The sequence below is a fragment of the Sinocyclocheilus anshuiensis genome, unplaced genomic scaffold (genome assembly GCF_001515605.1).
Source record: "Sinocyclocheilus anshuiensis isolate Anshui unplaced genomic scaffold, SAMN03320099.WGS_v1.1 scaffold2, whole genome shotgun sequence".
Classification (NCBI taxonomy): domain Eukaryota; kingdom Metazoa; phylum Chordata; class Actinopteri; order Cypriniformes; family Cyprinidae; genus Sinocyclocheilus; species Sinocyclocheilus anshuiensis.
Genome location: NW_015542337.1, coordinates 111,138 through 124,583, shown reverse-complemented (window position 1 = coordinate 124,583; position 13,446 = coordinate 111,138). Strand labels below are relative to the sequence as shown.

General features: G+C 35.2%; 1 protein-coding gene across 1 annotated transcript in view; it reads left to right on the top strand.

The window, feature by feature from the left end:
- The window catches only part of LOC107691117 (RNA polymerase II elongation factor ELL2), a 42,626-nt gene extending 29,615 nt beyond the window's left edge, over positions 1–13,011 (top strand). The window contains exons 6-12 of the mRNA XM_016489590.1: positions 2,563–2,687; positions 5,143–5,263; positions 5,598–6,036; positions 7,876–7,939; positions 8,320–8,491; positions 10,431–10,475; positions 11,188–13,011. Coding sequence (XP_016345076.1) covers positions 2,563–2,687; positions 5,143–5,263; positions 5,598–6,036; positions 7,876–7,939; positions 8,320–8,491; positions 10,431–10,475; positions 11,188–11,298 — 1,077 coding nt within the window. The 3' untranslated portion in view covers positions 11,299–13,011. The remainder of the gene's footprint in view (positions 1–2,562; positions 2,688–5,142; positions 5,264–5,597; positions 6,037–7,875; positions 7,940–8,319; positions 8,492–10,430; positions 10,476–11,187) is intronic.
- The last annotated feature ends 435 nt before the right edge of the window (positions 13,012–13,446 follow it).

Genomic DNA, 13,446 nt, shown 5'->3' with positions numbered 1-13,446 from the left:
GCTTAACATTTCCGTCTCACGCTTGAGGTATTCAGCCAATCACAACACACTGGATAGCTGGCCTCGCTTTTCAGACCGATGAGCTTTGTAAAAATCTACGCGTTTCAGAAAAGCGGGGCATAGAGGAGAAACAATAATGTACAGTATGTGGAAAATAATGTGTTTTTTTTACCGTAAACCGCATAAACACATTTCATTACACCAAATACACAAAATATAAAAAATAATGTTCTTTTTTAGCAACGTCATATGACCCCTTTAAGATTGTTCAAGTGGAAACTAAACTAATGAGTGTTTTGCACAAGGAACATGTATGACAATAAATAAACTGAAATCAAAGCATCAGTATAGCCCGGCTCACACTGTGCGATTTTGGCCACGATTTTGGTCGTCTGAGACAAATTTTTAAAATCCTAAAAGATTCCTATAATCCTAGGCTAAAATCTGTAGTCTTTGATCGTTAGTTTGACATGTTCACCGACAGCCGATTAATGGCCATTGCGATCAAATTTTACATCCGACGAAATTCTGGCAGTGTCAGAAATTTGGTGCACAGTCCTGCAGTGTGACTTCTCCTACGACGAACGACAGACATTTTTCAAGACAAGCCATGATCAGAATTAATGCTAGAGATTTCTTCTAACCGCATAAACTCCGGCGCTCCCGTCCTCCGCTCATGGAATTCATATAATACATTGCCTTTGCTATGCTAAACATCGGTTGCACTGCTGTTTTCAAGTAGGTGTGTAGTGCTGCTTACACTTATGACGAACGTCAAACTGTCTTCATTTTTCAAGAAAAGCCATGATCAGAATTAATGCTAGAGATTTCTTCTAACCGCATAAACTCCGGCGCTCTCATCCTCCGCTCACAGAATTCATGTGATACGTTGCCTTTGCTGTGATAAACACCAGTTGCGCTGCTGTTTTCATGTGGGTGTGTAGTGCTGCTTGCACTATTCTTCTTAAATACGCCACTTATTGCCGCCATTCATATACCTTTAATGATAGCCAACATTACAGCCCTGCGTGCAGTGCAGCTCGCAGTCACTGAACGTGTATGGGTTAATAATGTAGAACTCCGGACAAGTTTTCTTGCACGCACCCGTTTTTAATGCGTCTTGACTGTCGTACAGTCTTGCTTTTGCTATAAAACAAACTTTTAATATGTAAAAAAAACATACTTTCAATTAACTTTCATTTTGTAAATTACCTGTATTTGTTGAAGTTATTATTACTTAATCAAAACAACCCAACTGCAGTTTGATTGATATTACTTGGAATGCGCAATAAAAAAATGTGATCTCTGAAAAAAAGGTTTTTGCAAATGAACTCCACATATATATATATATATATATTACAATTTCAAATAACTGCTTTATATTTTTATGTATTTAAAATGTATTGTTTTCCCTTTTTGCCAAAGCTGAATTTTCAGAAGCCATTACTCCAGTCTTCAGTGTCACATAATCCTTCAGAAATCATTCTAATATGCTGATTTAGTGCTCAGGAAACATTCCTTTATAATTATCAATGTTGAAAACAGTTGTGCTGCTTATATATTTTCATGGAAACCATGATGCATTTTTTCAGGATTATACATTATATTATATTATATTATATTATATTATATTATATTACTTAGTCACAAGCAAGGTACAGATTGTTTAATGAGTTGTTTTGACTGACTCAATAAAAAGAAGCAGTTCATAAGAGTCATATGTATGTGAATCAGCATCATGACTCGCTGTTGTTATTGCATGCAGCATACACTTGCGGGCTCTCTGAAGATGTAAGGCCCTCCAAGATGATAACTGACTAAACTATGTATTGATGCACACAAAGCTTTCCCGACTGTTGCTCATGGAGGTTAGAGTTTAAATTGTTGCACATTTTTGTCACTTTTGTGACCGTTCTAGTCATAGTCTGGAGCCCTGTATAATATGTTGTTGATTAAAACTCTCTGTCAGCGTTTCATTCTGCACCAGTGCCAAGTTTTTGTTTTTTTTCTTTTTTAATCTCTCCCATCAGCCCTACTCCAGAAAACACAGTTCAGTACTCAGCCTGTCCAGATAATATAGTTTATGTCCAGAGCTGCTTCTCTATTGCATTTGGGCAGACGAGATGGTTATGGCTGATTTTGTTAGTAGGTTTATTTGCTGAATGTTTCCTGCTGCGTTTATATTCAGGAGTGCCTGCATCAGAATGAATCGTGATTTGACAGAGGGAGGGTTGTGCTGGGTTCATATCCCATTTTTAAAGTGCTCTACAGAACGTCGTGTGCTGCAATACATTTATGCTTTCTGTTTTACATTTACAAGGTCTGAATTGAATTATTGTCCTCTGGATGTATTTAAGAATGTCCTTAAAAGGCCTATCGTACATTATTTCTCTCTCTCATAAAAAATTCTAAAGTGTCATAAATCTTCAAAGAGATGCTGACTCCAGTAATGCTTGATGGTTCAAGTCACTCTTGAAATATTGTTTACTAAAGTGCGTTTGTGAATGGAGGGCAGTTTCTCATTAGGAGAATAATTCTATTGTTCTGTATGTTTCCTTTCAGGTGGCTAAACTCAATCCCAAAGACCACAGCTTTACTCTAAAGGATGATTTCTACAGACATGTGCGGAGGGATTGGCCCGGCTATGTCGAGGAAGAGCGGCAACTCATTCAAAGGGTGCTGGCAAGGTACATAAAGTATTCCCAATTCTCACAACATCACTTGTATCTTTTTATAAATATTTATTGCCGTTTTAGTGTGTCAGACAATAATCTTCTATACTTTGCCTTACAATACTTCACTTTGCTCTGCTTTGCTTCCAACCTTTTTTTTTTGTCTTGCATAGACCCATTTGTAAGGTTCAAGTTCCCCTTCATCAAGACCAAATCAAAAATATGCTCCTTTTTACGTTTTAAAAAAGTATATTATACAAGTATACTGTATATATCCTAGTATATTAGGATATTTTTAGAAGTAATTAAAGTCATTATTACAGTATTATTAATGTTATTTTAGTATTATTTATATAGTAATATAGTTCTAAACTGAAAATATAAAATAAAAGCTAATTGAAAATATTAATAAAAAGTGTATTAATATTTTCAGTTACCTTTTATTTTATATTTTAAGATGTCATTGTAATTTTCAATAAAATTGTTTGTAATTTTTAGTCTTTTTTTTTTTTAAATATTGCTATTAATATTTTATTTTACTAGCATTACTAGTTGAATATTGCTACTAATTTCTTTTTATTACTGTTTAAGTTTTAGTTGTTTTCTTTTTTTTCCCCCAGGTCATTTTAGTGCTTCAACTTCAACTTATTTCAGTTAGATGCCAAGGCAGATTTCTAATTTTCATTAAGTTTGTTTCTTACCTAATATTTATATTTAATTTTATTGGGTTTTATTAACAAAACTGTTTTTAATAATTGTAGTTTTACTTCACAGTAATAACCCTACTTGGAGACATGCTAAACTCTCATAACCGTATTATTTCCCAACTTCCTTTGACTAAGAAGGGCTGGTGACGTTTGGTACAGTATTGTCATCCAGGCCTTGCCCCCGCAGTCTGCTGAGATGATGTGTTTTGGAGGCCTTATTAAGTATGATGTGGTTAATAGGCCTGTCTGAGCAGGAAGCCGTGCGATTCACTGTGCTGTTGAGTGGAATTATGCTGAAAGCTTCTTTGCAGCCGCATTCAGTCCCGGAACAATAGGAGAATAAACGGCAGCCATCCTGCCAAATACGATCTTGGCAGCCCTGTCTTTGGGAGGTTTTCCACACTCCGCCTGACTGACTGCATGCTTGAGTTTCTTCTCTGCCTTCACCTCTGCCTCCCAATTTTTATGTGCACTGCCAGTCTAAAGTATCCTAATGGGACAGATCAAAATGATCTTGCAATAAACCCCAGAACAGGACTTGCACAACACGGCATGTTTGCAGAATGATCCATGAACTGCTACCATTCAAACTTTTGGGGCCAGAAAGAAATTATAAACGTTTTTCGAAGTGTCTCACCAAGGCTGCATTTATGTGATTAAAAAATACAGTAAAAAATGTAATATTGTGAAATTATTATGATGTAAAATAACTGCTTATTTATGTGATGGCGAAGCTGAATTTTCAGCATCATTACTCCAGTATTCAGTGTCACATGATCCTTCAGAAATCATTCTAATCTGCTGATTTGATGCTCAAGAAACATTTCTCATTATAATCAATGTTGAAAACTGTTCTAATATTTTTGTTGAAATCATGATGCATTTTAATAACTCTTTGAACAGAAAGTTTAAAAGAACAGCATTTCTTTTAAATAGAAATATTTTGTGATAATATAAGTCACTTCTGATCAATTTAATGGATACTTGCTGAATAAAAAGTATCTTGCTCAAATAAAAAGTCTTAATGACTTCAAACTTTTGAATGGTAGTTTATATCATTTAGTGAGTTCACTGTAAAAAAATTGTTCGTTATATAATATTTAGATATAAATATTATATTTATTTAATATTTAGTATTTTATGTACTATTTATAAATAAATATATATTTTATGTGTTATTCTGTATTTTATATTAGTTTTACTTTACTTTTTACTACAGTATATAGTCTAGAGTAGTTTAGTACATCATGTTTGTCAGGGCATTGATGAAGAACGATCCTCTGTGTGATGAAAAAGCAGCTCTATGAGAGGAAAGAGCTGTAGGAAGCAGATTGCCAGAGGAAAGTTCCAGCGGAGTAGGAATGTCTCTGGCACCATTGTTCTCGTCACTGGACATTAGCAAGGCTTTTGCCAGTCCCACTGCAGATGTTATCAGCTACCCGGAAATGCTAAACTAGACTAACACCCCCGGCGCTCTGACCGAACGAATGCCGTGCAAGAGTATAATGTTTTTACACTCCGTTCGGGAACAGCCAAACCTGATTAACACTCGTGCAAATCCTAGACTTTGATCCTGAGCTTAAAATTTCTTCCTGTTTAGTTAGTCCATTTCCTGTAAGCACAACAGCTTTCTGGAACAGGGAAGTTGATCTCAACTTGGGATAGTTAACAGATTTGTTTCCGAATTTAATTAGCAAAGGTTTCCTGATGGCAGGCATGAACGGAATGACATTTTGACGGCGTCTCGCTCTCTGTTATTCCAGAAAACTCCAGCCTCTCAGCAGCAGCACTAGCCAATTGAAAAGCCTCCAGTCCAGCCATTCATTCCACAAAACCTCAGGGGATTCTCCATCCCAACTCAGCCCTGTCAAGAATCTCTCCATGGTAAATATGCACCTATAAAAAGAAGTGCTACTTTTCCTCCATCTCATTTTAAAGCTGTTGCATGCTGTAGTATCTGTGCAATGGACTACCAGTTTTTTGTATGCACTGAAACAGGTTTGTGATTGAATGTATGATTGATATATTTGAGATGAGAATAAGAAGAGCCTATTTTTTTTCTTGTGAAGATCATGTTTGGCGCCGTCTGCTCTTTATTTATGGAGATGCTGGAGGCGCTTCAGTCACTGCTGTTTGAAGGAGCCAATTAAGCTGCCGGTCCACACTATTGCTGTTTTCCATCTGCAAAGTTTGTGAAATCTCCTTTCTTTCCTCCCAGAAACGCCCAGTGCCTTCTGACCATCCAGAAAGTCAGACGCCGAAAAAGCAACGTTTATTAGACCAGAACATGCCCTTGCAATCTCCTTCCAATGGACATCTCAGCTCCTCCATGAGCCGTAGCTCTTCCGCTCATGGAAACACAAGTTTGCAAAGGGGTAGCAGCACGGCTCAGCAGAGCCCTGATGGTCATTACCAGAGGCACAAGCTCGGGGAGTCCAACAGCATGCCCAAACCAGAACAGCCAGAACCAGCACAGCAGCCATCGTCCAGCCCCAAACACCCAAGAACTGAACCAGAAATCTGCACTGACCAGCAGCTAGCAAACGGCCAGCACAAAAAGAAATCCAAGAAGCATAAAGAAAAAGAGAGGGAGCGCTTAAAACCTGAGTGGGTCGAGACCAGCCCGGACCTTAAACAGAACCAGGAAAATATCAATGGTGGGTTAAAAGGTTTAAAAAAGGTGAAATTTTGATGTAGAGGTGCAATATGTGACCCTGAACCACAAAACCAGTCATAAGTCGCTGGGGTATGTTTGTAGCAATAGCCAAAAATACATTGTATGGGTCAAAATTATTGATTTTTCCTTTATGTAAAGATCATGTTCCATGAAGATATTTAGTAAAATTCCTACCATTAGTATATCAAAATTAAATTTTTTATTAGTAATATGCATTGCTAAGAACTTCATTTGGACAACTTTAAAGGTGATTTTCTCAATATTTAGATTTTTTTGCACCCTCAGATTCCAGATTTTCAAATAGTTGTATCTCGGACAAATATTGTCCTTTTCTAACAAACCATACATCAATGGTTTTGTGATCCAGGGTCACATATATTTGTGGCCAATAAATTATTTGCAAAGAAAAGTAATATATAGACTACTGTTTAAAAGTTTGTAAGTTTACTGTTTAAAAGTAGTTTGTAAGTCAGTAAGTTTTTTTTGTTTTGTTTAGTTTTTTTGGTTAAGGAAATGTATACATATTAATTCATGACCTATAGTTTATTGGGTTTTCTTAATTGCAAACAACCAGCTAAATAAAACATACACATTCTCAACTTTTAAACAACATTGGAAAGTAAAACAATAAAAATAAATAAATAAACAACAGGCAGCCACTAACACCATTATTTCCTGAAATGAATACTTTTATTCAGCAAGGATGCATAAAACATTTATAAAAAGGGAATGTAAAGACATTTATTTAAAATGTTACAAAAGACAAAACATTTATTTTTAAATTGAACTAATATTTCAGTTTTTGCTGTATTTTTAATTAATTAAATGTAGCATTGGTCAGCACATAAGATTATTTTTTTAAATCCCAAACAATCCAAAAAACTAAAACTTTTGAACAGTAGTGTATATAACTGGGAATGTTAAATGATTATCAATACTAATTATTACAGTATAATACATTTTAATTGATAATTTGTTACATTATTTTTGCTTGTGACAATTACACATTTTTTCTAATTGTTGGCCTATTTACTTGTACAATATTAATTTAAAAGAAAAAAAATTAAAATGAATAATTTAATATATTATTATTATTAATTCATTAACGCATACAATTATATTTAACAGCTTTTTAAGCTGTACTGTTATTGCCGATGAGATTTAGAATCCACAGTAAAATATTGTATAGCAACATGATGTTATGATTGTTACATGGTATGATGTCAGGCAGTGATAGTAGGAATTGTGGTGATCATAATCAATATTTATCAGCACTGCCAAAAGGGCAATGGGGTCATTGTTTCGCAGAGGGAATTTCACTAGATGTTTTTGATACCGAATAACTGCTGTTCTGTAAAAAAAACAAACAAACAAACAAAACATCCCGTTTCAGCTCTGCCGCTGCAATTCATCTCAGAAGTGGCTCACTGTGAGACACTTTCATTTCAAGTGAAATGATGGCAGAACAGGTTTGGACTTGCCAAGCAATTCAGGAAATATTCCTGTATGTTTGTGTGTGGATACACAGACGTGTGCGTGCGAGGTGACTGCTCGTCTGCGCCCTTCCCTAGCGCCAGGGTGGATGATTAATTTAACTAACAGCTGGGTGACCCACTGTAAAACGTGCAGAGCCCACTTTGACCGTCGCCTCAAGCTTGACGTCTTGTCAGGCAGCCTTTGTCAGCGACGACCGCCCTCCACGTTCCTTATCGCAAGATTTGATAAATGACTCCATCAACCCAGGCAGCATGGCGCTTTGATATGTTTGCGTAGTGAGATCACATAAACCACTTTATCATTCTTGTCTGTGTTTGTGTAGACCACGAACGACCCAACACACCTGTCACCCGTGCCTCGCCTGATGAGCTGCCTGACTATTTATTGTAAGTAAGACCAGATTTCGGTTTATTTTACTGCTTTGTGCTTCTGTAATTACAAGGTGGAGATTGTCTGCCGATGATTAAGGAATAGAAAATGAACTGTGTTGCACATTTAAAGCAATAGTGTGTAATTTTACAGAACAGAATGTAAGAATTCAAGTTAAAATATAGAAAATACAAAAGCCTTTGTTTTTGATTTTAAATGTTCTGTATTTGAGCTTTTAAAGGAACTGGTAGTTTCAGACAAACGACCCAAGAATGAGAATAAATACACATTCATTTTAATATGTAGTGCCACCTACTGGTTTCTCTTGGGATTCTGCCTAGCGACTTTAATTATTGTTACTGATAAAATATTTCACTCAAGGAACTTTTCTTTCCAGGAAATACAACACTATAACAGACTCTGAGCAGCGTCAGAGATACAAAGAGGATTTCTGTGCGGAATATGACGAGTACAGAGACCTTCATGAACGTATAGGGAAAGTTACAGAGATGTTTGTTCAGCTGGGATCCAAGATAAAGACGCTGTCTCCCGGGACACATAAGTATAAGGTATGGATAAAGACATATACACTACTGTTCAAATGTTTGGAGTGAGTAAGAAAAAAAATACTTTTATTTAAGAATGATGCATTCAATTTGATCAAAAGTGACAGAAAATGCTGTTCCTTTGAACTTTTATTCATCAAATAGTCCTGAAAAAAGTGCATCACTGTTTACAGACAGATAGACATAGATAGATAGATGACTAATGACCTAAACAGACCTAATGACTGTTTACAATCATTGGACAGACTGAAGAAAAAACCTGCGGCAATTTACTGCGTCATCAGAGAGAATTGCAGTAAGTTAGCAGAATACAGAATAGAAGGTTCAGGGGGCTGAGGCAAGGTTCACTGAGGCTCACTCTGTTTGTCTCGAGACTTCAGAACAAATGAGCATGACAGCACACAAACTCAGAAGAAACACACTGAGGTAAAATTCAAAATGTTTAGTTTATTCATAACATGATATAGTTAAGTAACACCATGACAAGTGAGCTATTTTGCTCAATATTCTCACAACGCAAAAAAACATTCAAAACACCTACAGACTTGCACGCATTACGTGAAGTCTAGTGCGGGTGCGCATTTATGGTGCGCTCTTTCACTGCATGATTCAGTCTATTAAAATACATTCAGAATAATCACAAATTCAAGACATGGGGGCAGAAAATGTGTATATTTATACCACTTCATATAGTTAATCAATTTCACACGGAACAGTGCCTTTTTTCTCCAAAAATTACCATATACAAATGTGATATTGATTTTTTACATCAGTTCAATAAACTAGAAATTTTATTAAAGGACTTACGTTTTAGACACCATATTGCCTGTTTTTGCACTATTTCGCCAACAAAAAATAATTCCAAACAAAGCCACATCGCTGTTTTGCGTCTTTGAGCAACATGACAGCGTTTTGTTTCTGAATGAATCAATTGTTTAAATGATTCGGTTCAATCGCAATGACTCACTTATTAACAGTGACTTGCTGCCATCTACTGGTGGTTTTAATTTCACATTTAAAGTATCTTTTCATTTTTTTTAATTATTTCAAATATCAGTATTCAATGTTTTATGTTTAATATATCAAAACATTATTTATGTATTTGTAACTGCAGGTTAAATGCAAATCAGTTGAATGAATGACTCAATGACTCACTCATTAAGTGTCTTACTGCCACTTACTGGTAGTTTAGTTGAGAAGTATTTTGAAAAGTATGCATTTTTCCCCTCAACATTTCTTATTTGTATACTCATAAATGCATTTAAAACACTAATCTCATAACATTATTTATTGCAGTTGTAATTATTGTTATTTGCAGTGTAAATTATTTAATCTGACTGGTAGCAGCCCTATAGTGTATATTGAATTTATTGATGAATAAATTCATCAGAACACTGATGAAAATATTGCTTCAGAATAAATTGTTTACTCCACCAAAAATCTCAGTGATGCAGTTATTTTGCAGGGATATTTTGTATGTAATGTCTGCTGACATGAAAAGTTCTCTGTATATCGTAGTAATAAATATCATTTATTACAGCAATGATATTTTGTTTTCTTTTTAATTTATACACATTAAATATTACATATATATGTGTAATAAAATGTGTATTTCCATTACAGGTTTAGGTCTTACATTTCATATAAGGTGGTATTAAAAAGGTCTTAAATTTAACTTGTTCATGTCTGCGGAAACCCTGTAGATAGATAGATAGATAGAGAAGACCAGTGATAATGTGTTCTCATTGAGCATCAAATTACAATGATTTCTGAAGGGTCATGTGACACTGAAGACTGGCGTAATGGCTTTAAGATTACATGTGGAACAATGTGTCTTTGTTTTACAAGATGATGCTTTAGCACACCTTGTATAACAGTTACATAATACATGATGTCAGAGGTTATTTTAGATTTTTTTTAATCATTATTTTGATTATTCTAGGTAATGGAGGATCAAATAATGGAGAAGTATAGGAAGTATAAGAAGGTAAGAGAATTGTATTGTTGATAATTGTATTATGTTGATAGTGTTTGAACTCGATGAACTGAGGAACTGTCTAAACATGTTTGCATCACTATGAACCTTATTTAAATAATCTGATATAAATTCTTAAAACCCCATGAACGTTTCGGTGTTATTTTTTAGTTTTTATAGTATTTATACATTTTTTTTAATTAGCTTTTATTTCAGATTTTAATGTTAAAATATTTTAATTTTTAAATAATTATTTTTATTTTATTTAAATTAAGTTTTAGTAATTTTAGTTCTTGTTTTGTTTCAACTAGAGGCCAAGGCAACATTTCTCATTTTCATTAGGTTTTTTAAGTTTAAGTTTTTAATTTATTATATATATATATATGTATATATATATATATATATATATATATATGTAAAATAATATATTTATTCAAATATATATTTATATTTTCTTTAATCTTTATTTCAACTCGTGAAAACTATTTTAATAATTCTTAATCATTTTAGTTAACAGTAACAACACTGAACCTTTCATGCCTCGTATTCTCTATGTGAATACTAAACATGATTTATAGTAAACCTTCCGTCCAGCAGATGTCACCATTTTTGACAGCTAGTAAAATTTCAGTTACAGATCAAAAACTGCATCTAAAGCGAGAAATCAGCACTAATACCCACCTCTAATGTGCACGTTTTGAAGATCTTGTTTTTGTCCCCGCAGAAGTTTCCAGGCTACCGGGAAGAAAAGAAGCGCTGCGAGTATCTCCATCAGAAACTATCACACATCAAAGGCCTGATTCTGGACTATGACCGCACACAAGCGCTCTCCTAGTGCCAGCCGTTCCACTCTCCTCCTCCTTCCCAGTCTGCTCGCATGGACCAAACGACTCCTCAGTGGAAATAAACCAGGGCCAAACGTTTCTCTTGAACACGACAAGGCATTTCCACGTCTTTCCTCCCCACGAACTGTGGGTAACAATGTGGAGGCTGAGGATCTAAGCCCAAACTATCAAACAAAGGCCAAGACCTCCGACTAGTGACTTAAGCCCTTTAAAGTTTTTTTTTTTCTTTTTCATTCTCGTGTAAAAAGTGTTGCATTGAGGAATTGGTTAGATGTGAGACACAACCTAAGCCAAAATTGTTTTTTTTTTCCTACCCAAATGCAGCATATGTGTAACCGTTGCCCTTGATCTTCTAACTTCGGCTCTGAGCTCTGACCTTCAGGGCTGTGGGCTGCTTTTATGGTACAATCATAAAGCCTGGATGATGAGAGATGACTATCTGTACTGTGTTCGGTCTGTCAGTGATTTATCAGAGAACTGAAGCACAGTTTCTATTTTGATATTTTACTGAATGTATATTTGTACACTTGTAAGATCTCAACATCTATAATAGAGGGTTTAATCACTGGATAGAATAAGGGAAACCTGGAATTTTCTCAACTCTGAGGTGATCCTACCAAACTCTGTAGAGTACGAGGGTGCAATCTGTCATATGAACGCCCGCGTGAAAGCACCTACGTCAGACTCTTAATTAGACGAGACCTTCCTCTTTTGTGTGTAGCTACATGATGAGCTCTGGGATGGAAATTTAATCTTGATTTCCTGTAGCCAATCATGTAATGAGAGGAAAGGTGCTTAACCTTGACAGTTCAAAATCGATAAAGTGATCATTTTCTCATGATTTTTGTGTCCAGGGTCCAGTGCTCAAACCACTGTGTCCTTAAAATAATGATGTTTATAACATTATTATTATTATTATTATTTGGACACTAAAAAGCAGAAACAATCATGTTTTAAAGCACATTTTATTTCTTTTATCCTTTTTTAAAATTAAAATGTATTGATTAATGGAAAACAAAAAAAAACAATTCTTTACATGATCTATTGGAAATGTTACAGGAAAGTTGACGTTTGTTTTATTGAGGTTTAATTTCTTGACGTTTGAATGAACTCTGCGTTCTTTCCCTTTAACGCGTGAAGGAGACCTTCATAGACTGTGTCAGGCTTTCTCTGAATCCTGATTTTCGTTTGGGTCATGTTTTCTGTGAATGAAAGTATACAGTATGTCTGTTTTCCCAGAATGTAGTACTTGATTAACACAGATTGAGGATTCTGCTTTATGTAACGGCCTGACGCAAACACCAAACGTTATAGAAGCAGAGTCTTTCCAAAGTCTTTTCAAAGTCCCTCCATGTCCATGTCATTCCTGTTCATGCCCATAGCCTCATGTACATTATGGAAGTATTTTTGTGTCACTTTTGCGCTTTGACATTTCTCTTGTGGAGACTGCTGATCTGTTATTTATGTCACTACAGTGTTAGTTCCTCTAATCCTCGATCCTGATTTGTTATCTGGCTGGAAAACTGATAGATTTGCCAAAATAGCATTTCTCTTTATATTATATTATACTGGAAAACTGATAGATTTGCCAAAATAGCATTTCTCTTTATATTGTTAACAGTTTGTTTCATCCTTTCATGGGGCAACTTCATGTATTGTTGTAGATGCCTTAAATAAACTGGACCACCATTAACTTAATACAATGGAAATGTCTTCTGATTTGACTTTAAAGGAGACATATTATGCCCCTTTTTACAATATGTAATATAAGTCTCTGGTGTCCCCAGAATGTGTCTGTTAAGTTTCAGCTCAAAATACTCAACAGATCATTTATTATATCATTTTGAAAATGCCTATTTTGAGTGGAAGCAGAAACACCTGTTTTCGGCCCTGTATCTTTTAATGCAAATTAGCTGCTGCTCCCCGCCCCCTTTTCCAGAATAGAGCTGCTGCCAATACAGCTCGTATCTGCTAAAAACATCCGTTTTGGTTCTGATTATCATGTTTATTGCGCTGAAATCATGCGTTTTAAACCATATTTAAAACGAGTTTAATTAAATTTCAGATATAAGGTTTTCTGAGCGCACACATCCGAAGCACACGGACAGAAAGCGGCTGTCACAGCATGTGAGTACTAA